The following is a 27,647-nucleotide window of genomic DNA, read 5'->3' on the forward strand; positions in this document are numbered from 1 at the left end:
TTAGAGATGGATTATAGGAAACAGTCCTGAATATCAGAACTATTTGTCTTCTGTCAACAGTTGAAATGTGTTATGTCTTAGATGTGTAGCGCTTAGTTGTCCCTGTTTTGAAACCAAATTGCCCGGATCCACCTTCCACCATTGTTTCTCTCTTAGGGATAATGTAGATATCTGTATATCTACTAAATGTAAAATGTTTGTTACACATTTAGTTACATTTTGTCTGTTGGGGAGCAGGAAGTGGGCAGTAGCAAACCCCCTGGGCCAGAGTGTGACCTGGGCCAATTCCCACACCCCTGTTTAATACTGCCCATGTGTAACAAACATAATGGATGTTGGTATCACATGATAATCCAAAGCAGAACTGCAAAGGGAAGATTCAGGACAGCACATGGACACCTCTAAAATCTTTGTCAGTGGTTTTGAGTGAGTTCACTTAGTCATTTTCACTATGTGTATTTTAATGAGCAGGAGAGGCCTGCTGGTGGACCATCCATCCTGCATCCAAACAGAGGTCAGAAGGAGAGAAGGTGCGAATAGGTGACGATCTGATCTTAGTCAGTGTTTCCTCAGAGAGATACCTGGTAAGTTCCCAGTGATACTACATTAACTCCTTTTGTCAGGCCCGTCACAATTTCTCTTCTCTTTCAGTAAATTTTTATTTAAACATGTCTTGAATGTTTTTTCCAGCATGTTCATATTTCATATACAAGATATTCTGCAGAAGATTTCAACAGAATAAGCATTTATAAAGACATTTGGGATCATTAAACTGTAAACCAACAGATATATCAATACACAGCATCTCAGTCTTTGAATTGTTCTTACTTGTCTCCTCCAGCACCTCTCCACTGCCAGTGGGGACCTTCAGGTTGATGCTTCATTCATGCAGACCCTCTGGAACATGAATCCAATTACCTCAGGCTGTGAAATTGCTGAAGGTAGGAACCTGCAACATTTGCTCCAACAAAAAAAAACACATAAGTTAATGAAAAAAAAACATCTTCAAGATCCAGTACATTCTAAGATCTTCCACAGCAACAGCCTCTATTATGGGATGTGCTTATATGAAAAAAGGAAAACAGGGAAAGTAAACTTTACTACTGCTCCATGACTTGATTTAACCATAAGGCATGGAAAGACCACAGATATTACTTTTGGTCCATAGGTTGAGTTTCTGCAGGCGTCAGTTTTGAAAATTCAGCCCTACTGTTGCTTGCTGTGTCTTACTATTGGTTGCTACAACCACCCATGATGTTTAAGGACCAGTGGTTAGATGAGCAGTGCAGGAAGGGACAGTCCAGCACTTGACTTTACTTTCTCAAGTTAGTGTTGCAGATAGATAAGAGCACCAGAGCACTCAGGGTTCCTGGGTGGATGAGATCTGGAAAGGTAAGTTTCAGGTTTGCTTTCTTCAGGTCACTTTTATTGCTGTCTGCGCTTTCCTGTCCTGATAAGAACCACACCCCAAATGTCTTGGTAATGGGGGTAAAAATCTCGCTATTGGGGTAACACCAGTAATAAAAGTCTAATGCAAACAAAACCTGTTAAAAAATATATTTTTTTATTATTTAAAGTTGGTCTTTCATGCAAATGCAACGTTTGCTTTTGTGCCAGGACCCAGCTGCTTTATAATAATCTACAAATAAACATTAAAATATAGATTTCACCAAAAATACTCACTTCTGCCCTGGCTTCCAAGTTTCCAGGTTACAGAGATAATGTCACCATGCTTCTTCGCTGCCTCCTGGGAGCTTGAAATCCAGCAAGAATACACTTCAGTGAGCTAGGGTACATTCTCACAGGATTTCAAATGCCCTGCTATCCTAGGAGGGATAGTTGAGGCATGATGAAGTCCTCCTGGATGCTGGGCTGGAAGTGAGTATATTTTTTCTTTTTTGGTGAAATCATTAGTATTAAAGTGGTTGTAAATCTCAGACATGAAATATGAACAAAGCATATCCCTCTATAGTGTGTACGTGTCTCAATCCAGAGCACTTAGTGTCATATCTGTCTGCTGAGTTGTTCCTCTGCTGTCAGCTTGAGTTACTTCTGACAAGTTTTCCTGACACCAAGAGAAAAAAGTGACAGGTGAGGGGTCTCAAGCATACAGCCTGTGATTGAAAACCTAAGCTCTGTTCCTGTGTGTTGTGTGTGGGTGTGTGTGTCCCTTCCCACCATTCAGCTCTCAGCTCTTCTCACTGAGCTCTTTAGTTTGTAACTTCAGCTCCCCACCCCAGTTTTCTGGAGGCTCAGACAAGCTGTATAAACGCTGTACTTTGAACAGCTGTATAGGAGAGAAGACTTCAGATAAACAGGTACAACTTATGTAAGAACGTTTGTTTATTCTTTGTGTATTACCTGAGGCCAGTCCCTTCACTGGATATATGAAAACACAGCAAACTCTGTACTCCTGCGCTTAGTGATGGACTCAGCTAGGCTATGGTAACATCTCAGATGTCCTGGAAAATGCACTCCTTGCTGCCCTCAATGGACTGGTGTAGTCCAATGTCACTGGATACACAGAAAAGCAAACAGAGGACGCACCAGCCTAGGCCTAGTGCAGTATTACTAATGCGTTTCGAGGACTCAGCCTCTTCCTCAGAGTCCTCGAAACATGTTAGCCTGTTGGAAGTCCAGGGTTCCATTCATGGACTTATATGCAATGTGGATTGGACACCACTGTTTAGTGTGATGTGCCTTTGACCTGTGTGTCAATTGTGAGTACAATACTTACTTTTTATCCTTCCAATAAATATTTTTATGATAATGCACCAGGCCGGTGCGCCCTCTGTTTGGTTTTCTTTGTATCCCTTCACTGGATATATGTAAGGACTTACAACCACAATGTTTTAGTTCTCAGATAATTATCTTTGAGTGGCAGGGAAGCAGACTTTACATTTTTTTTGAATGGGCGACTTTAGGCTGTATAGCAGAAGCTGCTTATTTTTGATCGAAATAACAGCCTAATAGAATTTTTGTTCCTTCGTTACTCAATCCAAAACTAAAACAAATACATAAATGATCTGGAGTTAGGCTTTATGCTTCACAATTGTCCACGTGACTGTTAGAACTATGATATAATAAATATTACATTTTGTTTCCATAGATAAGGTTGTAGATTTTCTTTAAATCACTTTAGAGTTATGTTATTTACAAACAGTTCTTAGTGGAGTTTTTCTTTTAAATAATTTGTTCTACTTCTACAGGATTTGTAACTGGAGGAGATGTCCTCCGATTGTTCCATGGCCATATGGATGAATGTTTGACCATTTCCTCCACTGACCAAGGAGAGGAGCAACGAAGGTAAGTCATGCACCTCATATCATAAGGAACAGATTTAATCTGGACTCTAGGTAACCATCCTCTTCTTTATCTGACTCTGCTGTCCTCAGGATTCCCCATTATGAGGGAGGGGCTGTTTGCTCTCATGCACGCTCATTGTGGAGGCTGGAACCCCTGAGAATTAGGTAATATTTATTTTTCCATTTTCTGAGAGTAAGCTCATTTTAACTTTAGGTGGTCAAGATTCTGAATTGTTCAACAGAGAAACAGCTGCATGCACATTTTGCTATTATTACATAAGACAATGGTTAGAAATAAATTCACAACTCGGTGTCTTGGGAGTGCTTGGGATTCAGTTTTCTGCAGGATATGCTGTGTCGAGTTACTTTTAAAGAGCATTTACTGTCACATATCTGAACAAACTGTTTGAAAATCTGAAAAGCTTATGTAACATTTGTTTCACCTGCAAAATTGTAAAACAGTGCATAATCGCTACTAATCCACTCACTTGTACTATGCTATATGGTTTCACAGTCTAGGGAGGTGGCACCAACCACTATGCAGCCTCTTTGGTATTTCACTGCTAACTCATTGGCCAATAGTGCATCTTAGGTCACTGGTGATACCCAACCTTGAGACCTTTCCCACCTGAAAGCCCACTTAAATACTTTACAACCCCTACAAACCTGATTTCAAATTTAATATATTTATGCCAAGTTGATATCCATACTGATTCAGGCAGTTGCTCTATCTACAGTATATTGAAAAAAATTGAATGCGTAAGTGAATCCAAGGGTTTTGTTTATAATCAAACTGGGCTTGTAATTCTTTAAAGTGTGAGTCTACCTAAAAGTGATATTTTAGCTACAAGTGAAGTTGGGTTGAGTCAGCCTGTGACTATATACAGTATGTGCTTTGAAAACTTCAGCAAGGCGATCTCCATACCATAAATAAAGACTCACTTTTTTACCATCTTGAAGTTTAGAGTGTTCCCACCTTTACATATTCCAGTTCCGCTTGTTCCTCTTGTTTCATTCTCCATAATATTATAGTATATTTAAAAATGGCCACCAGAGTTGTTCCGATCTAGAAAATGGGTTGCAGAGAACTAATTGACACAGTCCCTGAGAGATATAGGAAATTTGCACAAAGTTTAATTATCCAGTATCTACCAAAAACTAAAATATAAGACTTTGGTCAACAGAGCTTTTAATTACTGCATCAACTTTGTTTTATTTTTACAGCTGGAGTGGGAGCCACATGAGATGGGGAATGCCATTCCGTGTGCGTCATGTGACGACTGGCCGATATTTAGCTCGTGAGGAAGAGAAGGGCTTGGTGTTGCTTGACTGTGAGAAAGCCAACACAAAAGCCACCGCCTTCTGCTTCCGGATTTCAAAGGTACATGGCAGCCAGTGCTCTACAATATATGTTAATAGGATATATAGTAATTCAATACTACTGCATAGTGTGTAAGAATTTCACTATGCTAGAATTTTGTATTAAAGGGCGTATTTTATTTATTTCAGGTATTTATATAGCGCTGTCAATTTACGCAGCGCTTTACATACATATATTGTACATTCACATCAGTCCCTAACCCTCAAGGGGTGTACAATCTAAAGTTCCTAACTCACATTCATACATACACATACCAGGGACAATTTTAGACAGGATATCTAATAGTGGATGAAGAGCTCAGCCATGAGGAATAAGCTAATTAAACTAAATATAAACAAATAAATACATGAAAATGAAATAAAGTGACTAGTGCTCCAAATAAATGTGCAAACAAAGCAAAATAATACAAAATAAATATAAATACAAAAATCTCCAATACATAAATATTTATAAAGTGAAGGTGACTGGTGCTTCAAATCAATTAATATGTGCAAACAAAGCAAACGACCAGTCTGCCACCCAGTGGCTAAAAACTGATACTAGATGTACACACACTACTATGGTGTCCATTTATGAACCAGCGGTAATAGATCTCTGCTCAGTTCTCCGGCATTCTCGGAGAACACAGTTCTCCTGTGAATGCAGTTTATGAAGCAGTTCTCCAAACGAAGGGAAAACGATCTCCAAACGCTGGAGAACGGTCTACAAACTCTGGAAAACGGCTGATTTTACTATAATCTCAGGAGATTACAGTAAAAGATCAGTTTACTAAGCAGAGGTAAATTATCTCTGCTTAGTTTGCGGTCCCTCTGATTCTCTAGCTCTGGGCTGGAGAATCTGGAGGGAGAACACAGATCTCCAGTGAAGGGCTGACATGATCTCCTGAGTGTCATAAACTGTGAATGACCAGAGAATAGCTGAGATCCGTTGAATCGCAGCTATTCTCTGTGTCATAAACGGACACCTAAGTGTATAAAAAGTGACAAGTGCCTAAAAACTAAATATATATATATATATATATATATATACAGTCAGGTCCATAAATATTGGGACATCAACACAATTCTAACATTTTTGGCTCCATACACCACCACAATGGATTTGAAATGAAACAAACAAGATGTGCTTTAACTGCAGACTGTCAGCTTTAATTTGAGGGTATTTACATCTAAATCTGGTGAACGGTGTAGGAATTACAACAGTTTGCATATGTGCCTCCCACTTGTTAAGGGACCAAAAGTAATGGGACAGAATAATAATCATAAATCAAACTTTCACTTTTTAATACTTGGTTGCAAATCCTTTGCAGTCAATTACAGCCTGAAGTGTGGAACGCATAGACATCACCAGACGCTGGGTTTCATCCCTGGTGATGCTCTGCCAGGCCTCTACTGCAACTGTCTTCAGTTCCTGCTTGTTCTTGGGGCATTTTCCCTTTAGTTTTGTCTGCAGCAAGTGAAATGCATGCTCAATGGGATTCAGGTCAGGTGATTGACTTGGCCATTGCATAACATTCCACTTCTTTCCCTTAAAAAACTCTTTGGTTGCTTTTGCAGTCTGCTTTGGGTCATTGTCCATCTGCACTGTGAAGTGGCGTCCAATGAGTTCTGAAGCATTTGGCTGAATATGAGCAGATAATATTGCCGAAACACTTCAGAATTCATCCTGCTGCTTTTATCAGCAGTCACATCATCAATAAATACAAGAGAACCAGTTCCATTGGCAGCCATACATGCCCACGCCATGACACTACCACCACCATGCTTCACTGATGAGGTGGTATGCTTAGGATCATGAGCAGTTCCTTTCCTTCTCCATACTCTTCTCTTCCCATCACTCTGGTACAAGTTGATCTTGGTCTCATCTGTCCATAGGATGTTGTTCCAGAACTGTGAAGGCTTTTTTAGATGTCGTTTGGCAAACTCTAATCTGGCCTTTCTGTTTTTGAAGCTCACCAATGGTTTACATCTTGTGGTGAACCCTCTGTATTCACTCTGGTGAAGTCTTCTCTTGATTGTTGACTTTGACACACATACACCTACCTCCTGGAGAGTGTTCTTGATCTGGCCAACTGTTGTGAAGGGTGTTTTCTTCACCAGGGAAAGAATTCTTCAGTCATCCACCACAGTTGTTTTCCGTGGTCTTCCGGGTCTTTTGGTGTTGCTGAGCTCACCGGTGCGTTCCTTCTTTTTAAGAATGTTTCAAACAGTTGTTTTGGCCACGCCTAATGTTTTTGCTATCTCTCTGATGGGTTTGTTTTGTTTTTTTCAGCCTAATGATGGCTTGCTTCACTGATAGTGATAGCTCTTTGGATCTCATCTTGAGAGTTGACAGCAACAGATTCTAAATGCAAATAGCACACTTGAAATGAACTCTGGACCTTTTATCTGCTCATTGTAATTGGGATAATGAGGGAATAGCACACACCTGGCCATGGAACAGCTGAGAAGTCAATTGTCCCATTACTTTTGGTCCCTTAACAAGTGGGAAGCACATATGCAAACTGTTGTAATTCCTACACCGTTCACCTGATTTGGATGTAAATACCCTCAAATTAAAGCTGACAGTCTGCAGTTAAAGTGCATCTTGTTCGTTTCATTTAAAATCCATTGTGGTGGTGTATAGAGCCAAAAATGTTACAATTGTGTTGATGTCCCAATATTTATGGACCTGACTGTATATATATATATATATATATATATATAAATACACACATAATCACGTATATTAAATTTGTATAAAACTGTGAATTGATGAAAAGTGAACAATCACTAAAGTGACAAGTGTAAAATAAAACAATAAACAAGTCCAAATTAAAGTGCAACAATCGTGCTATCACTCTTTTGATGTGAAATAAATAAATATATGCTTTTCCACTTCAAAGTTTTGTGCTCAGAAAAAAGGAGTGACACTCTAGTGCATATACAGTTGTGACCAAAATTATTCAACCCCCACTGAAATTGAGTGTTTTGGCCAGTTTGACATTGCTTTTGATCATTCAGTCATCTTGCTTACATTTACATTAAAGAGGCACTTGTAGGTCAGACAAATATAACATAACAGTTATAATGAAATAACCACAAATGTCTTTTCTGTGCTCACAGCATTATCAGTTTTATTCAACCCCCAAGTGACATTCAATCTTAGTACTTAGTACAGCATCCTTTTACAGTTATAACAGCTTTTAAACGTGAAGCATAGCTTGACACAAGTGTCTTGCAGCGATCTACGGGTATCTTCGCCCATTCTTCATGGGCAAAGGCCTCCAGTTCAGTCACATTCTTAGGCTTGCGCACTGCAACTGCTTTCTTTAAGTCCCACCAGAGGTTCTCAATCGGATTTAAGTCTGGTGACTGCGATGGCCACTCCAAAATGTTCCAGCCTTTCCTCTGCAACCATGCTCTAGTGGACTTGGAGGTATGCTTGGGATCATTGTCCTGTTGAAAGGTCCAACGTCTCCCAAGCCTCAGGTGTGTGACGGACTGCATCACGTTTCCATCCAATATCTCCTGGTACTGAAGAGAATTCATGGTACCTTGCACACGCTGAAGCTTCCCTGTACCTGCAGAAGCAAAACAGCCCCAAAGCATGATTGACCCTCCACCATGCTTCACAGTAGGCAAGGTGTTCTTTTCATCATAGGCCTTGTTCTTCCTCCTCCAAACATAGCGTTGATCCATGGGCCCAAACAGTTCTAATTTTGTTTCATCAGTCCACAGAACACTATCCCACAACTTTTGTGGTTTGTCCACATGGCTTTTGGCATACTGCAGTCGACTCTTCTTATTCTTTGGAGACAGCAAGGGGGTACGCCTGGGAGTTCTGGCACGGAGGCCTTCATTACGCAGTGTGCGTCTTATTGTCTGGGCTGAAACTTCTGTACCCACATCTGACAAATCTTTTCTCAGTTCCTCAGCAGTCACACGGGGACTTCTCTCCACTCTACGCTTCAGGTAGCGCACAGCAGTCGAAGTCAGCATCTTCTTTCTGCCACGACCAGGTAGCGTTTCAACAGTGCCCTTTGCCTTGAATTTGCGAATGATGCTTCCTAAGGTGTCTCTTGGTATGTTTAACATCTTTGCAATCTTCTTATAGCCATTGCCCTTCCTGTGAAGAGAAATCACCTCTTCTCTTGTCTTCCTGGACCATTCTCTTGCCTTCACCATGTTTGTAACCACACCAGTAAATGTCTAGAAGGAGCTGAGTATCACAGTCATTTTAAAGCTGCCTAATTGGTGCTTATTATGCTTGATTGCTGCTCGGTGACATCCACAGGTGTTTTCAATACCTGATGGAAAGCACCTGTATGAACCTCTGTTCTTCAGAGTGGTAGTCTTTAAGGGGTTGAATAATTGTGGCAATGAAGAAACCACATAAGAACCATTTACTACTGTATTACATAAACAATTGATGTCATTTTAGTTGCATTTGGGTAGTTACAACGTCCTTGTAGGATTTGATTCTGAATACAATTCCAAATGTACACTATAGTCCCTAAACCCCTTTACAGCATTGGGGGTTGAATAATTTTGGTCACAACTGTATCCTCCAGTGGCTAGAGTGCCTCCTCGCCTCCTATATTCGACCCCTAAAGGTCACAAATCATGTAATCAGATATTCCACCCCGATTAACTTCCGATAATACTGATGACTTCACAACACCTCATCTATCCCTCCGATATCCACTCCAAATGTATTGGGCATAGAGAGACTCAGTAATACAGTATCAGGGCCCTTCCTTCGAATCCAGAGCCCACAGTGTAGGCGCATAAATCGTTCCAGTACAGATTTCATAGACTTTCTCTTCCCTCCTCGAAGACTGATATATGTAACTGGTCTTGATGATTGCTGGAGAATGCTGGGAAGCAACGGTGCCGCCCTGCTGAGTATGGAGGTGTTCTGTGCAGATGGTTGGCTATTAATTGGAGACAAGAAGACTCCTGGTGTGGATTTAGTGAGTCCAGATATTCCCCTTACATGACTGGTTACAGGAAGAGTCAGCGCAGGCTTCCAGAGAACTGTTCTTGCTTCAGACTGCTGGAATGTTCTTGAAAAATACCTGAGCAGAGCCACCCGGGGACTCTGAAGCACCAGTCACCTTCACTTTATAAATATTTATGTATTGGAGATTTTTGTATTTATATTTATTTTGCATTATTTTGCTTTGTTTGCACATTTCTTTGGAGCACTAGTCACTTTATTTCATTTTCATGTATTTATTTGTTTATATTTAGTTTAATTAGCTTATTACCCTCATGGCTGAGCGCTTCATCCACTATTAGATATTTTTCCATCCCGAGGTATAGAGTATAGATGATAGCAGCTGGCCTTGTTTAGTTACTCTGTGGAGCGCAGGAGGACATTCTTATACAATTTTAGAAAGGAGCCAATTAACCTACCAGCATGTCTTTGGAGTGTTGGAGGAAACCGGAGTACCCGGAGGAAACCCACACAGTCACAGGGAGAACATGCAAACTCCAGGCAGGTGGTGCTGTGGCTGGGATTCAAACCAACAACCCTAGTATTGCCAGGCGGAAGTGTTAACCATTTAGCCACTGTGCTGCCCTGTATTGACTACACCATAATAAAAACTCTATTTCCTTTGCAATCAAAATGATGGCCAGCTTGCAGTTTAGAGTTTTACAAAAAATGTGTTTGTGTGTTTTTCTTCTGAAATGTCTTTTGGGCTCATGCTTGAGTGACACTTTAGATGTGAATAGTGCTTGGTGGAGTGATAATTTATCAAGATTTGAATATTTTCCTTCTATATTTAAGATATCTACTATAAACTGTTTTTAGTTGCGTGTGAACACTGTCATATTGTAACAAGAGACAAAAACTAAGTCACAAGAGAAAATTTTCATCCCTGTTACTCAGAATTCACCAACAAGAAATATTCTTACTATGAGAGATTAAAAGCTTACTTTGTAGAACTTTGTAGAAATTTCAGCCAGAGAAGATCAATATTCCTGTGAAAGACTGAATTATCCCTCTAAGACACTTTATAACTTCAAATCATTTACCTCTCATTATTACCCTAACCATAACAAATCCAGTAATCCTAATTTGGTAATAATAGAAGTATATGTAAAGTTTATGTTTAATCATTCTATTGCCTGTATTAGTGTACTGAACCTGGAGAAGTAAAAAAAATGAGAGATTTCCCATAAAAGTCTTGCTTTCATGTGTAACCTGCTATGGGACAGTGATGTTCAACCCTTATTATACTGTGAACCCAGACATCGTTATGTTCTTTATGGAACCCCAAGCCCCAGTTTGCTAATCTTTGGGAACCCTAAAACATCCAGCAAGCTGATACAGTTGCTATTTTTGATTCCAGGAAACTACAAAGGTTCTTTGATTCTCTGTAATAAATGTGACTTTTTTGATCTGTCGTGACCACAGACCTTTACTTAAAGCAACCCTTTCCTTTCCAATCTTTACAGAAACCACTGCCAGATATGAAATATTTTGCTTGTAAAAAGCAAACTGGTACATAGTTAACATAAATTCTACTCCAGGTTCTTCCACCACAATCCATCATGGGGGGTTGCCATCTTGTGTACTTGCATAGGCCATACCAGGCTGCCAATCCCAGCCCACACAACAAGAACATCTCTTCCATTGCCACAACAGTCATGTGTTACTACTTTTTGGATATAGCTTTGGCCAGGGAGAGTGGCTAGAGATAGAAACGAGGGTTTAACTTTCAACTTTGAGAAAGGTCCATTCAGACTTATGTGTTGCGGTAATGTGTGTCCTACTGTTGCTTGTTGTGTTATCTGTTGTGCACTCAAATACATTGCACAGTGGTGGTCATATCTCACATACCATGGATTGCGGTGTGCTGTGGTTAAAAAAAAGGTTCAAGTGAATTTTAGGTCCATCGCTGTGTGGAGATAACCTATCCATAATTTAGACATTTCCTTTAAGTGTTACTAAACCCACAACAGTAAAATCAGTCTGTATAAGTAAAGCATGCTTGTTATACTCACTGTGGAACCTAAGGGGTTAATCCTCTGCATTTTGAAAAAAAGGTTGTTTGATCCTGTCTTCTTTGATCCTCCTCTTCTTCCACAGTCCCCAATCCATCTGCTGATAGTACAGAGCCCTAGGAGGCACTTTGCACACGCTCAGTTTGGTGTGTATTGTTAGAGAGTTTTTTGTTTTTCGGAGCTTGCATGCAATCGGCACAGGGCCAATCAGCACTGTCCAGACGGAGGGTCAGGGGTCATGCAGCCGAATAGGACAGTTAAAGGAGAATGAAAGCTCCTCCTACAAGTTTAACCAGTGCTTGGCTGGACACTCCTAGAAGGCACAAGACTGCTATATACTGCTGATGAGAAAAGGTATTTAGCAGTTTATATGTACTAAAATAATTGCATTTCTATGTTCTGTGTACTGTGGGAGACCAGATATAGTGAATGCAGGGTCCTGGGAGACCAGATATAGTGAATGTAGGGTCCTGGGTTTAGTAACGCTTTAATGTAGTGCATTGCAGCAGACCGCATACATGTAATTTTCCAGAATGTCAAAAGTTGCATTGTTTTTGCATTGGTATTTGAACAACATTATTACAACATAACTCTTAGATCTTTTACATCATTGCAGGAAAAGTTGGATGTTGCTCCTAAGAGAGATGTGGAAGGAATGGGACCAGCTGAGATCAAATATGGCGAGTCAATGTGCTTCGTCCAACACGTACATAGTGCTCTCTGGCTAACATATGCTGCTGCAGATTCCAAAGTTCGAATAGGACCTTTAAAGCGCAAGGTGAGCATGAAAAAACTGGACACGTTTGTCTCACCAGCTGCTTTAATATGGGCCTTTTAAAGAAATCCTTTGCTGAGGGAAATATAGAAGTTACAGTTGTTAAATTTCCTTCTGAAAATGGCTAGATGTCTGGTTGTAGTGGCGACTCAGAGCCTTCAATACTTCTTGAATCACTTGTCTAGGACAAATATGTGGATCGGGTATTTTGAGCTGACTTAGAGTTCACTAGCTGCATATTTATTTTGGATAAGGAACTGAGAAAGTATTGAAATGAGAGCTAGCCAGACAATTAGCATTTCCAAAAAATACGTCAGTAATGACAGCTTCCATATTTCTTTCAGTACACATTTACTTTAAGTAGGTTGGCATAAGTAGCAGGGATTCTAAATATCTCTTTAAAGCTTTATGTTGATTTTTGTAGGCCATTTTGCATCAAGAAGGTCATATGGACGACGCATTGTCTCTGTCTCGTTCCCAAAGAGAGGAGTCTCAGGCATCCAGAATGATATACAGTACAGCTGGCCTTTTCAGCCTTTTCATTAAGTAAGTTTAATAGAGGTCAATCCAAGTGTTTTTATATTTGCACTACTACTGCACTAAAGGAGAACTAAGGGAGGCATCAAGCATGGGATGCATTAGGAAAGTGTCCTTGATTATGGTCAGAATTCCCCAGGTTGTCTTACTATACTAAGGCTTCTCACTATATGGTGTTTCTTTGTTCATCATCCAGGGGTCTGGACAGCTTGACCGGGAAGAACAAGCCTTCAAAACCAATCACTTTACCCTTAGACATGGTCGTTCTAACCCTGCAAGATTTGATTGGCTATTTCCAGCACCCAGAGGAGGAGCTACAACATGAGGAAAAACAGACCAAGCTTCGGTCTCTTAAAAATCGTCAGAACCTGTTCCAGGAAGAGGTGAGCGCTTTTCAGAGATGAAGTCTAGATTGTAATCATTCATAAAACCATGTTTATTTACAATATTCTCCATTCATTGTCAAAACCATACCTGAATTGGTCAGTTTATGATATATTATTTATTCATATAGCCCATATCTGCTAGTCATAGTTACCAAATGCATTTTTCCTTATCCCTCTTCAGGGAATAATTTCACAAGTCCTGGACTGTATAGACCGACTGAATATCTATAGCACAGCTGCCCACTTTGCAGAGTTTGCTGGTGAAGAAGCAGCTGAGTCCTGGAAAGAGATTGTGAACTTGCTATATGAATTGCTTGGTACGTACCATTACCTCTAGATGCGAGAGCCAGTTTACTGTACAAATGCTTGCAGTAGGTGTTTTTCCATTCAGCACAAATTGTCATTTCCTGGCTTTTGAAGAACAAATACACTTGGATTGCTAGGCTCTTAACAGCCAGGGCACTTGGGTCTTCTGGAGAGTGCTTTGGGTTTTAAACTTGTCATCTAATGCCTGTACGGAAATGGAATTCTAGATGCTCACATCTGGCCTACGGGAGTATAGTGTAATAAAAACAAAAACAAAATCGGGATCCACTGCCAAAACAATATACAAATTATATAGCCGACTCACCCAAAATGGAGGGTGGTGTCCTCAGAACAAATGTTGTCGTACCTGGAGGGGTGATCTGACAACATTTGGACCAGGTTAAAACATAGATAAATGATGTAGCGCTTGTACATAAACATATATATAATAGTATAGTGACCCCCAAGTGAGATTACTGTATACTAGTTCCCACATGGGCCTTATATAGTGAAGCAATCAACATGTGCAGGGGCAAGACAAGCTCCTTTATCCACATGAGGCAAAAATAGATGCGTGACACTTTCAGTCCTCAATATGGGACTTAAATATATAATTAATGTGGAGTTAATACAAAATGTGAAAACACTACAAACAATACACACATGAGGAAAAAAATCTAGTGATCTGTGTCACATTCCTTTTGTTCATGCAAATCAAAGGAATGTGTGTGAACCCACACACCCTTGAATGTGATCCAATAACGGCTGAAATGGCCTCTCACCTCCTACCTGCGACCCTGCAGGGCCACAGAGCATTTAGTATACCACCACTGGGTCTAGGCAGAACTCCTCACGATTATATGGCTTGAGAATGTTTCCCCAGAACACAGCTTCCACCTCTCTTATGGTATCCTTGCGGGCCAGTGAGCAAGATGAATCCCAGCTCAAATCCCCATAAGATAAAAGAAGACATCCTCCATAGTGTAGACCGTTTTAATTATAAAATTTAAAGAAGTAAAGTGCAAACTCACATGAGCAGAGTTTCATACAGCGTTTTTCCCATATGTTGGGTGTAGGCATAGAGCTAAAGGGTGTTCCAAGATGGCGCCACGCCGGAAGTGCGTCACCACGCTGTGCCGTCGACGAGTTGTGTCATGTGACCTCGTGACTTCATCAGGACTATACTATTATATATATGTTTATGTACAAGCGCTACATCATTTATCTATGTTTGTGCTTTAAAGACTTATTGGTATATGATTAGATGTTAGCAGCTGTTGGATATTTGGTGTGACATATTCTTCTTTCCCACTATTGCTTAACATAAGAGCACAAGAGGATTTTGTATATTGTCATTTGGACCAGGTTTTGACCATATCGGGGGTCATTTTGTTTAATCCTTTTGTAGGGTGGAGGGGTAATTTTACCATTTACATTTTGATAATTTTCAATAAATATTTCCTTCAAGCCACAGATTTATTCTCTTTGGGACTTCTTTTTGTGGGTCCTTTACTCACAAGTCACTATTTTGGAGTATAGTGTAAGCCTATGTGCAATTCAGCCTCTAGCTTCCAGATGGAAAAGATTTGTCTGTCTATGCTATATGGCAAAAAGTTTGCTGACACATCACACCTATATGAGATTCTTAAATATCCTATTCCAAAACCATGAGCATTAATTTGAAGTTGGCCTTCCCTCTTAGCATTATAACTGCCTTCACTCTTCTGGGAAGGATTTTCATAATATTGTGAAGTGCAACTATGGGAATTTGTGTCCATTAAGCCAAAAGAGCATTTAAAAGGTCAGGTACTGATTTTGAAGGAAAAGATGTGGCTTGTAATTGGTGTTTAAATTTATCCCAAAGTTGTTTAACATAGTCAGGTCTCTGTAAAGGCCAGTAAAGTTCATCCTCACCATACATGTCATATCATATCTATAAAGATCTAGATTTGTGCACCAGGATTATAATATTTTGGAGGGATGTCCACATATTTGTTAGCCTTATAGTGTGTTTGTCTGTCTGTCTATCATCTTAACATGTGTATTTACTAAAGCTACTTGTTGACCAGGGTAAAGTTTTGATATAAAAAATATTATTATATAAACACAATATTTTCTTCTCCTGGTAGCTTTAAAGTGGATCTAAACCCTCCTATTCTCTACATCCACGAAAGATTCTATCTTGGCCTCTGTTTGATGTACAGTTGCCAAGTGTGGCACATATGATCAGTTATGATACCGGCCATTCGAAGACTTGACAATTAGGTTGAGAGAACAATGAACTGGGACAGTTATGATTCATGGCATGTCTTGAATGTGATTGTTTTGGGAAGAAGTTGAATTGATGGGATCAGTAACAACAAAGTTAAATTTCACATTTCTGTTCAGCCAATTTTATTCTGTGTGTATTTCATTAAGAAAAGGCAGTAAATAAATCAGGATCCACATTATGAACAATGAGCATTGATGAAATTCAGATGCTATAATGCATAACTGACCAGCTATGATTGAGCATTAGTCTGATCTACATATCTACTGTCATACTTGACATGCCTTTTAAGGCAGCTTTTCTCAACACAGAGAAACCCTTGAAAAAACTTTCTGGTCTCAGGGCACCCCTGCTCAAAATTACTATGTCTACAACTCATGATACATTAGTGTGATGGTAAATGAGAAGAATGCATCTTACACTTGTGATCATTGGGAATAATTACCCCCTTACAGATAGCTAAACAGATACATGGTGTCAGTGGAAGTTTGTCTAAAAGACAGAAATTCCACAATGCTCAAGAAACCTCCAGCAACCCCTGAAGGAACCCTGGTTGAAAACTCCTGCTTTGAGATGTTCTTCTCATCTTGGTAATTGGTTGGCAATCTTGTTGTCATAGGAGAAGGAATAATTGGTACATGTATGCCTACCTATTTAGAAGTATTTTGAAAAAAATATATATTTATATACATCACATTTAGCAATTTTGAAGTGCTTGTTTTGCCCCCCCCAGGAAGCCACTTGCTCAGTCTTTGATCATATTAAGCTGTTTTACTACCAGTATGAGCAATGTATTAACTGTAAGTTTGTTCTGGATCAATGTTTTAATGTCTGTTAGATTTACATTGTACCCTTTATCCCTCAGCGGCTCTGATAAGGGGTAATCGATCCAATTGTGCTTTGTTCTCCAACAACTTGGACTGGGTTGTCAGTAAACTGGATCGGCTGGAAGCTTCCTCAGGTGAGAGATAAAGACTTGCCATATAACATACTATCCCTTATGCAGAATGACTCCATTTTTGACCATGTGTCCAACATTTCACTTTGTTAGAGTAGAAAAGCAGATGATGGTTGATTTTTTTGGTTCCCATCCATCAACAAATTTTTAAAACTTGCTTATCAAGATATCTGAAATAATGTGAGTGTAGTATATAGTATACAATTAGATTATCAGCTGAAGAATGAAAAGAAGAATCGTATTGGCTGTCGACATTCAGTATGGATAGTTCTTATGTCAAATACACATACATTTAAGCCAAATGTGACACAAACTCAGTGAGTTGAGAATACTACGAATAAAGGCTTCCAACATTGTTAACTATGTAAAGCATCCACAGCACACAGGAAGGAGCCACTGGGTATCTGAACTGAGGCACAATTTCCAACTGTGTTTCCTAGTTTTTCAACTAACACAAGTCTTTGACAAATCAAAATAACTGCAGTATTAATTATGTCCAGACTGAATGCTGTACTTAGACAAGTTCAGTTATCTGGTCAACTAGATATTATTACATTGTTTTCAGTGAGTCAGACATGATTGGTAAAGTTCCACTATCAGAGAAGAACAATGAGGCACAAGCATTGTGTGTTACTACTAAACATAAAGCAGAGCTTGAATACGAAATAAATAACTATGGTTGGCACTATGTACATATAGTATATAAACACCAACAACTACAACATTAAGCAGATTTGTCTGACAAACATATCTAGAAAAATAATAATTACAGCTTCTTTTTAGGAATTAATCAAAATTAATTGGCTTGTCTGGGTCATCTTTTACATTAATTACAAAAGGAGTTTCTGTGTTTGATCCCAATCCTCTTTCTTTTGCAGGCATTTTGGAAGTTTTGTACTGTGTACTGATTGAAAGTCCTGAAGTTCTGAATATTATAAAAGAAAATCACATCAAATCAATTATTTCTCTGCTCGATAAACATGGACGGAATCATAAGGTAACTGAGGATCTTGATAGTCTCTCATTTTACCATTAGGCACAGTAGGTGACAAGGCTACTTGTCCCAACGTAGTCATTGGCCACAGATTTTGACTATGATTGGTAAAAAAAAAAATACTGCCATCTCATATAGCTTATTTGCATAATGTTATTATATTCTAAGCTGAGCAAGGAACAGTTAAAAAAAAACAAACAAGGGGTATTTTATTTGATCTAATAATGTTTGCGGGCCTACGGGCCCTACGGACTGAAAGTCCAGTGCTGCACTTGCTTTTTTATTTTTTAGTTATTACTTTCTGTATTGGGTTTGTTTAAAACAGTGCAAGGATCAACAAAATTTCTGGTGAGTCTACTCAAAGGTCATCGGTTCAGTTTATCTAGAATTATCGCATGTTACCATCAAAGGTTTTAGGCCTACAAAGGTTGTGGGCCTATAGGCTACATTGATGGAAGTCTGTTCCTGCACTTGCTCATTTATTTTTCATTTATTGGTTTCTCTGCTGGGGTTGTTTAAAACAGCACGAGGATCAACAAAGTTCTAGTTAGTCCACTAAAAGGTAATCCGTGATTGTTTACTGAGAAAGACTGCACATTGCTCTTTGTATGAGATGCTACATGCCAGCAGCTCCAGAGGCACTTGTGCAGCTCCATCATCTGCACAAATGTTACATACTCCCCTGATGAAAATGCAACAAGCTAATAATACAATGTCTAGTTGGGATGCAGCTAATTGTTACTTTGTGCCTCACCCAACACTTACTATTTTGTAAATTTCCTTCAGGTTCTGGATGTCCTCTGTTCTCTCTGTGTATGTAACGGGGTAGCTGTAAGATCCAATCAGAATCTTATCACCGAGAATCTGCTACCACGAAGAGATCTCCTTCTCCAGACCAGAATGATCAACTATGTCACCAGGTGATTAGCTTTCTTTGACTTTTAGAAAGACATAGACCTGCTGCTTTTGAAGTATGGTATTTACAATCCGTAATCATGCAAGCTGTAACATTTTTTTTACATTCTTTACTTGCCAAAAATGGCTTTTTAGATGCACTCTCCATAAAAACAGATAATGTGTATTGTTTATTTTAGGAAAGTCCCCCTATATACCTCTGTATTTCATTTTAAAGCCTCTCCCATTCCACATAGCAAAGCCATCTTTTGCATTTCTTCCTATCATCATTTAAGTTTGGAGAACTGGAAGAGCTGAATAGGAGGTAATGGTCTTAAATATGTAGGTGTTTGCTTTGCTAGGAAGGATGAAGGAAATTAGAAACAGAGCTGTATTTACGATGGCGTAGCGCCTAGGAGTGCAGAATAAGGGGAGCAGTGCTAAATCTTAAAACTTGCAAATTTTAATAACCATTTTTAATTTTGATTCCATATTCTGACCACTTCTTGGCTAAATTGGCTACCTTCAGAAAGAGAACTTTCTTTATCGTATATCACAGAACACAGAGCAGGCTATTCATAACTAGCTAGGTTATAGGCCACCTATAGGTGAATGGACACTGGCAGACCAATCAGAGAGAAGGTCCTCCCCTCTACAGGAAGTACTTCAGTTTTTTTTGCTGCTGTCTGTAAAGTGGATGGTCACTGAAAGTGTTGCTGTGCTCTTGGAGCATACCTGAAAGTCCAGTACGGTCCATTAGAGAATCAGGGACTTTAATCGAATCCATTCGGAAAGCTGTGCAGATGGAACCCTGTGCAGTTTTAAACCTGACCAAGGTGTGGTTGGTGAAGGTTGGTGACTAACGGAATTCAGGGACCTGTGGCGGGACTGGTAAGATATCTCCTTTTTTTCTCTCTGTCTGTAAAGAGAAACAAACAAAGCTCTAAATTGGAGGGAAAAGGAGAGGTGTTGTGACTGTGAGTTTCCACCAGGGGGAGTGCTCACAATTGTTCCCTAAATGTGCTTGCTCTCCTGTGTTCGGCCACTAGAGGGAGTACAGCCAGCGCATGTGCAGTAGCGGCCGGAAATGGAGGTCGGCCATATATGTTTATCTGGAGGCCAGGACACACATGAGCTGCTGCTGCTAGGGAATCTCCTGTGGCCAGGACACAGAACAAGCTATTCTGTAGGGGCAGGTAAGTACTCCCCTGAGGTGGAAGCGTGGACCAGTCGGTCAGGAGCCACCCTTGGTTGACTAAGGCAGCATTTGCATTGTTTTTACTTCAGTACACTACTTGCATAGCTGTATCTTGAGATCTGTGTTTACTAGTGGAGGTGCAGAGGTTTGCGCTATCGGAAGTAATGTCTTCCAGAAAGTGAAGTGGGGGAGGTGCAACAGGAAAGGGCACTAATGTACCACCGCCAGGTCCTGAGGAACCTACCCGAAGGTCTGCTGTATAATGCTCTCCTGATAGACCAGAAGCAACTGGTTAGCCAGAGCTGCTGCATCTATCTGGCATTGTTGCTTCTGCCTCAACATATGTAACCAGCATATGTAACCTCAGCATATGTAACCAAGGATGATCTTGCTTCAGCCTTAGTGGGTTTAGAAGATAAGATCACTGGGATGATTGCATTGGTTTCTCAGGGGACTAGAACCACCAATCCTGGAGCAGGAATGGGTGGAGGATGAGGAAGAGCTCAAGATAGTTCAGGCAATAGAATTTTTGTCTGATGAGTCAAAGCCCGAGGAGAAGCAGGCAGTCTCTGCCTCCCAGTCTTAGAGATTTTTAGTCCAGGAGCTCACTGATATGGTATGGTGTGGATTTGGGCTACCTCTGATAGAAACCTCTGAGCTTACTTATTCTTCCCTGGGCTCTTTGAAGCCTTTGAAGCCTTCAGTACTCAGGCCTTTCCAGTGCATCCTCTTCTGGAGCAAATCATATATGTTCACTGGGATCACCCAGACAGGGTTTTTGTCCCACCAAAGATGTATTCTTTCTTGTACCCCATGGAAGTGTGTTAAGAAATGGGGGTTGCCTTTAGTAGATGCAGCTTTTTCATCCCTGAATAAATCTTTAACATGTCCTGTGGATAATGTAAAGTTTTTCAAGGACACAGTGGCTAAGAAAGCTGGAGTCTCACCTTAAGGCCTCCTGGCAGGGTCTGCCACACAGTCAACTTTGGCAGCTATTGGCATTTGCCAGAGTCTTTCTGATGCTCTTAAGGATTCAATTCAGCAAATTTCTCGCTTGGCACTCTTATCAGTGCACATGCGCAGGGTTTTGTGTCTGAAGAGTTGGTCGGCAGAATTACCATGCAAAAACATTGTTGGCAGGTTTTCCCTTTGATGGGGAATGGCTGTTTGGGCCTCCCCATTGAATTTTATAAGGCCCATAGTGAAATACTCCCCCTGCTGTTAGCCTCCCTATACACGCAAAGTGTATCCTCTGGTAAGTTGCCACCCTCTATGAACCATGCTGATGTGGTGTTGATCTATAAATCCCCCAAAGATCCTATCTCCTATAGACCCATTGCTCTGCTTAATACCATCTTTAAAATACTGACCAAACTTCTCCCCTTGAGGCTACAACCGATCTTGCCTACTATTATTGAGCTGGACAAAACAGGATTCATGGCCCACAGGGCCATGGACATTAATATATGCAGATTGTACACAAACATCCATGCCACACACCAACATGGGTTGCAGGGAGGTGGCCTCCCAAGATCTTGAAAAGGCCTTTGATACGATTGAATGGCCATTCTTTGGGAGGTACTTAATAGGATGGGCTTCCCTCTGGTATTTATTGCATGGCTTAAGATACTATATGTCAACCCCACAGCTGCCATCCAGTTGAATGGCAGCCTATCGGCTCCATTCTCTTTGGCTAGAGGATCTCTCCAGCTCTTTTTCCCATAGCTGTGGAACCCATAGCTGAGGCTCTCTGCACCTCCTCTAACATCAAGGACCTTTGCATTGGCTGGCTGGAGGAGAGGGTAGCCCTGTACACTGATGACATCCTTTTGTTCTTAAATGGTGCCGGACCGTCGCTCACTTGGGCCCTCCAGATTCTACACTCATTTGCCCTTGTCACCGAACTTAGGGTCCGTTGGACAAAATCCCTACTGTTCCCCATTGACCCCCAAGTTCCAACGCGGCCTCCCCTAATGTTCAATTACAAAGGGTGGAGAGTTTCAGGTACCTAGAAGTCATGGTCTCATGTCGGGTCTCAGACTTTCTCCCCTTGAATCTTACTCCTGTAGTACAAGATCTCAAACTGAAGCTGAAGGCATGGGAGTCCTTACCTCTTTCTATCCTTGGGCGTATTAACTTTTTTAAAATGAAACTCCTCCCAAAACTCACCTACTTATTTAGACATTCTCCACAATGGATCCCCAAGTCCTCTTTCGCCCGACTTCTCCTCCATATGGGGCCCTTACACTCCCAGATACAAACTTTCTACCCTTATGCGACCCCCTGCTCAAGACAGCCTGGCCTTCCCAGACTGAAACAAATACTTCTTGGCCACCCAACTGGTTTCAGCTGCCTGATGGCTGAATCCTGATCTCAATAATCCCTGTACTGTTCTGGAGGCTTTAAAGTTCCTTTTATATAGGGGGCCTACTCAGTGACACCCTCCATGGTTACCACCCTGTGAGCCTGGCAAGCTGGCCTAACATGCGAACACTACCCCAAATTCCCTGAATGCTCCATTGTGGCTCAATCCTTCCCTGCCCCATTTCCACATGCTACCTGAACCCCATGCCTGGACTAAATTCAATATTAAAACCATTTTCCAACTTGTCACCAATTCTGCACTATCCCCTCTGTCTGTCCTTTCTTCCACCTATAATGTTCCTGCATCCCACCTATTTCGATACCTACAACTCTCCCATGCACTCAGTTCCCTCAATCTACCCTACTGCCCTCAATCTTCCCTCAATCTACCCTACTGCTCATCCAATCGACCCAGTCAGTACTGAGATCTGATTGCGCTGTGAAACCTACCTCCCATATATATTCCCACCTACTGGGTGCCTGTCTACCCGTTTTGGAGGGCTTGTGGAAACGATAGATGCGGGATGCCCCGGAACTAGATAATGATGATTGGGATGACATCTGGGACCTTTCCGTTTGCAACTTGGTTTCTCTAAGATACAATTTAATTCAGTTTAAATTAGTACATTGTGCATATTATACTCCTTATAAACTTCATTAGATGAATCCCTTGCACTCTCCGGAGTGCTGGCGCTGTGGAGATGTCCCTGGAGATTTTGCACATGTGGTTTGGCAGTGCCCAGCAATAACTGAGAGAGGTGATATCCCTGACCTCGGTTTCCCTACAGCCCTCCATATCAGTCAGTATATTAGGCTTGGTTAGTAATCTTCTGCCTACAATAGCTGAATGCACTTTGATAAGCCTACTTTTATTCTATGAAAGGAAGACCATAGCATTGAACTGGAAAAGGTCTGCCCCTCTATCTCTTGCATTTTGGAAGCAGTTAGTCAATGATAACCTGCCACTCTATAAAGATACCTACATACACAAAGACTGACTCAAAAAGTATGACAGAGTATAGTCCAAATGGCTAGCTGAACCTTCCACTGCTTCAGACATGACTCCATTACCCTTATGAGGCGTCCCTGTAAATCCTTCTGTTCCTGAGGGCATCCCAAACCCCATAACTCATGTTATGTCTGGACACTCCCTACTGCTATATGTACTCTTCAGTTTATGGCTATGACCACCTTGGCCACTTTATACGACTGTCTATGTAACCCTCTCATATACAGTTTACCTCAATAATGTATATCCCTGCATTGCTCTGCCCCTGCGAGAGTATAATATTTGTGAACCAATGTTTGTTGCTTGTTGTTGTTCTTACTGTTGTTTTCTATGTATACCATGTTACATATTTTCAATAAACAGATTAAAAAAAATCGCTTTTTTTACTGCTTATTAAAAATATTTAAAAACTAATGCCCATAGTCTAGCAAAATGTTCACTTTAAAGATTTAGCTCTTACAAACAAGAATTTTGACTAGTGTACTGTTTTAGAAATGTTAAAACTTTACATCAAACAGGTGTGTATGATAGCTAGCACAGAAAAAATCATATACTGTATGCATAGTATTACTTCCCTAATGGCTCTTTTGTATTTCAGCATGAGACCCAATGTCTTCCTGGGGACATGTGAAGGTTCCACTCAGTTCAAGAAGTGGTATTTTGAAGTTATTGTAGATCAGGTGGAACCCTTTGTAACTGCTGACACTACTCATCTTCGAGTTGGTTGGGCACTGACTGAGGGCTACAGCCCTTACCCTGGTGCAGGGGAAGGCTGGGGAGCCAATGGAGTCGGTGATGATTTGTACTCCTTTGCTTTTGATGGTCTTCATCTGTGGTCAGGTAAGTCTGAGATCACTGACCAGAAAATGGGATTGTGGTTCATGGACTTGTGGTTGGATATTTTCCTAAGACAAGATGCTGTTGCCACTTCTTAAAAATTAGTAGCTCTTCTTATGTTACACTTTGAGCAGCAACACTGAAACAAAACCAGTTTACTGGACCTGTCAGGCAACAGTACTGCAAAAGGGATCTGCAAGATAAGATTTTTTTTTTTGTACAAAGGGTGTAAATCTCTAATAATGGCACCAACGATGTCACAGGGGTTGTGACATTTGTACCTGAATGTGACATGGTACCAGCCACTTGCTGTCCCCTGTATGTTCAGAGTTAGAAACAGCATAAGGAATCAGTCAGTTGTGCTGCAGTTCTCATGTGCTAACAAAAGAGCTTTGCTTCAGCCTTCACGGTCCTCTTCTCAGCAGGTCATACTTATGACTGCTGTTATTTTGGCTGCTTCTTCGGAACCAGCCTAATGAACATCAAGAGCAGCTTCTGTGGTATCCCCAGGTCCTACAAGGTCCCAGTTAGACATTTAAGTTCTCAGGTCCTCTATGACATGTTGTTTAAAGCCCAACTCTAGCTTAACCTCTGATTTCAGCTTTGGAAGAGCAGAGAAGGGTTAGAGCTGTTAAGCTTTTAATGTGATCTATGTCCCTGTAAAACAGATTTCTGTTCTTTCTGACACCCATCACCATCAGGGCAAGAAGTGATGAAATATCACCTTTATAGTTATTACTGTCCAATGGCTGAAACATCAATGTCCATGTATTGTTTATCCATTAAATATTTTCTTGTGTGTATTTCATAACAGGTCGGGTGTGCAGGTCTGTAGCCTCCCATAACCAACACTTGTTAACAGCTGATGATGTGGTCAGCTGTTGCCTGGATTTGACCGTACCAAGCATCTCATTCCGATTCAATGGGCATCCAGTACAGGGCATGTTTGAGAACTTTAACTTGGATGGGCTCTTCTTCCCAGTTGCAAGCTTCTCAGCTGGAATTAAGTATGAAGAAAAGCATTCTCTTACATTTTTAACACATTATTGACACTGCTGCCATTCTAAAGGTTGTTTTTTCTTCAGAATCCGTTTCCTTATGGGAGGTCGTCATGGTGATTTCAAATTCCTTCCACCTCCGGGTTATGCACCAGCTTATGAAGCACTACTGCCTCGGGATCGTATGAGGGTGGAGCCAATTAAAGAATATAAACATGATGTGGGAGATATTCGTAATCTCCTGGGGCCCACTAAATCCCTCTCCCACACCTCTTTTGTCCCCTGCCCTGTGGACACTGTGCAGGTAGGGGTAGAATTGAGGTGAAATATGCTTTAGGCTTTATAAATTAAAAATGTAGTTGTAAAGCCAATCACAGAATGGATATGATAAAGTTTGGTCCCTTTTTGGATCACGTATAGCTCACAGAAGGAAGTCTTTAGGTAGTGCCCAAGTAGTTTACCAGGAAGAAAATAGTCTCATCATACAAATGAGCTCAGCTCTACCCTCTGGCTGTTATGATTATTCAGCAGACGTCAGTCTCCCACCTTGGATCCTATCAGCCCCATCCACCTGATACTCGAAAAAGTCAACACTGGCATCCATGCATAATACACAGAGTTTTATTTATTAAAAAGTGGTCCAGTCTACAGCAGAACGTAAAGGCGTTTCGGCTAACAAAGCCCCACCTGAGGATAAGGTCAAAGGGACTGAAATCCCACATGCCTTTACTTTTGAGAAACTCATGTGGAGTTCCAAACCCTGCCTAGACCCTTCAGGGATTAGAAGGAGAGCTTTTCCCTTTTTGACCCTATTTCAATGGTGTTTTCCATGGTCTTAATATTGCCCTATGTTACAGTCATTGGCTTACAAGATTTTTCTATAAGTTTGAGTACTATTGTGCATCTGGAAATCATAGGGCCTTCCTAACTCTCGTGTCTTTAATTTTTGTCGCTATATAGATCCTGTATAATAATCATGTTAATAATTGTAGCATGCCCCCACAATAGAGACACAAGAGAAATCTTGTATATTACTATGAAGTTGTGATCAAGTCTTTGAAAATCTACTCCCCAGCAGAATTCTGTGGAATGGTACTTTCCCCCTATTCTTTCTTTGTTAGGCTTCTTTTGGTTGTACTTTGATGTCTTACCATATACCATGCTGTATACTGTACAACAAAAGAACACACATAAATCCAGTGGTCATACTTTGATGCTTCGATGGAGTTAGCAGCTCACAAAAGGAAAAGGCAGGAGGGGGCGAAGACTAGGGGGCCATTTGGGGATTCAGGGATATTGTTTATGGGGAGCTTTCAGGGATTTTTGCTAAAATTGGGTATCATTTAAATCCTACTCGTGTAGAGAAAATTCTTGGTGCTTATAAATGATGTCACCTAGACCAGTGTGATGATATAATTGTTCTGTTCCACTCATGACACCATTATTACAGAACTATTGCAGAATCAAAACTAGATTTCTGTTTAAGAACTTTAATATGGTTCTCATATACAACCTTTATTTTCTGTACAGATTGTTCTTCCCCCTCACTTAGAACGAATTCGTGAAAAGTTGGCAGAGAACATACATGAACTGTGGGCCCTTACTAGGATTGAACAAGGATGGACTTATGGACCTGTATGTATTCCACTAAACTCATGTCTTCTTTTGTTAAATTGGAAACAAAACAAAATTATCACAGTGGGGTTAATTTACTAAAGCTGGATAGTGCAAAATCAGATGTACTTCTGCATAGAAACCAATCAGCTTCCAGGTTTTATTGCCAAAGCTTAACTGAACAAGCTGAGGTCAGAAGCTGATTAGCTACTATACACAGGCACACCAGATTCTGAGTGAACCAGCTTTAGTAAATCTCCCCCCAGTGAGTCTAAAAACAGTTGCATTAGTATATACATCAACAATTTAAAGTGGTTGTAAACCTCTGAAATGAAAAATGAACACAGCATATTCTTCTGTACTGTCTACTTGACTGTATCCAAAGGACTTAGTATGATTTCTGTCTCCTCTCTCATTCTTCTGCTATGTGTATGAGTCATTTCTGACAGTCTATGTCTGACAATAGACAATCTCGGGAGATAGCCCTGTCCCACCTCCAGCACACAGCAGGTGATTGACGGCGTCAGCTGTGCTTGTTTCCCAATGAGACTGTGTAGAGGAGCGTGAACCCATTCTCTCTGCTCAGGTCTCAGAATACACTCAGTTCTCCTCTCTGTGCTGTACAGTGTGCGGCATCAGCTCCCCGTCCCCTGCCTTCTGAAGCTCTGACTTTGAACCGATGCAGAGAAGAGATGGCTGTTTTAAACAGGTACAACTTATGTAGGAGGATTTGTTTCTTCTCTGTGTATCACCTGAGGCCAGTCACTTCACTGGGTATATGTAAGGGAATACAACCACTTTAGGTCTACGAAGCAGAATAATTTTCT

At 40.7% G+C, this 27,647-nt stretch overlaps 1 protein-coding gene across 4 annotated transcripts in view; it reads left to right on the forward strand.

The window, feature by feature from the left end:
- RYR1 (ryanodine receptor 1) overlaps window positions 1–27,647 on the forward strand; it is a 255,817-nt gene that overhangs the window by 84,226 nt on the left and 143,944 nt on the right. For all 4 annotated transcript variants that reach the window (XM_089658190.1, XM_089658192.1, XM_089658191.1 and 1 more), the window contains exons 6-21: window positions 472–584; window positions 842–941; window positions 3,210–3,306; window positions 3,396–3,470; window positions 4,530–4,686; window positions 12,298–12,459; window positions 12,881–13,002; window positions 13,190–13,376; window positions 13,561–13,696; window positions 16,820–16,915; window positions 17,791–17,909; window positions 18,693–18,826; window positions 23,970–24,211; window positions 25,023–25,215; window positions 25,294–25,510; window positions 26,737–26,841. In XM_089658190.1, coding sequence (XP_089514316.1) covers window positions 472–584; window positions 842–941; window positions 3,210–3,306; window positions 3,396–3,470; window positions 4,530–4,686; window positions 12,298–12,459; window positions 12,881–13,002; window positions 13,190–13,376; window positions 13,561–13,696; window positions 16,820–16,915; window positions 17,791–17,909; window positions 18,693–18,826; window positions 23,970–24,211; window positions 25,023–25,215; window positions 25,294–25,510; window positions 26,737–26,841 — 2,255 coding nt within the window. The remainder of the gene's footprint in view (window positions 1–471; window positions 585–841; window positions 942–3,209; window positions 3,307–3,395; window positions 3,471–4,529; window positions 4,687–12,297; window positions 12,460–12,880; window positions 13,003–13,189; window positions 13,377–13,560; window positions 13,697–16,819; window positions 16,916–17,790; window positions 17,910–18,692; window positions 18,827–23,969; window positions 24,212–25,022; window positions 25,216–25,293; window positions 25,511–26,736; window positions 26,842–27,647) is intronic.

This window comes from Staurois parvus, unplaced genomic scaffold (genome assembly GCF_062004578.1).
Source record: "Staurois parvus isolate SC_StPar_1 unplaced genomic scaffold, SC_StPar_1.0 ptg001058l, whole genome shotgun sequence".
Taxonomy (NCBI): domain Eukaryota; kingdom Metazoa; phylum Chordata; class Amphibia; order Anura; family Ranidae; genus Staurois; species Staurois parvus.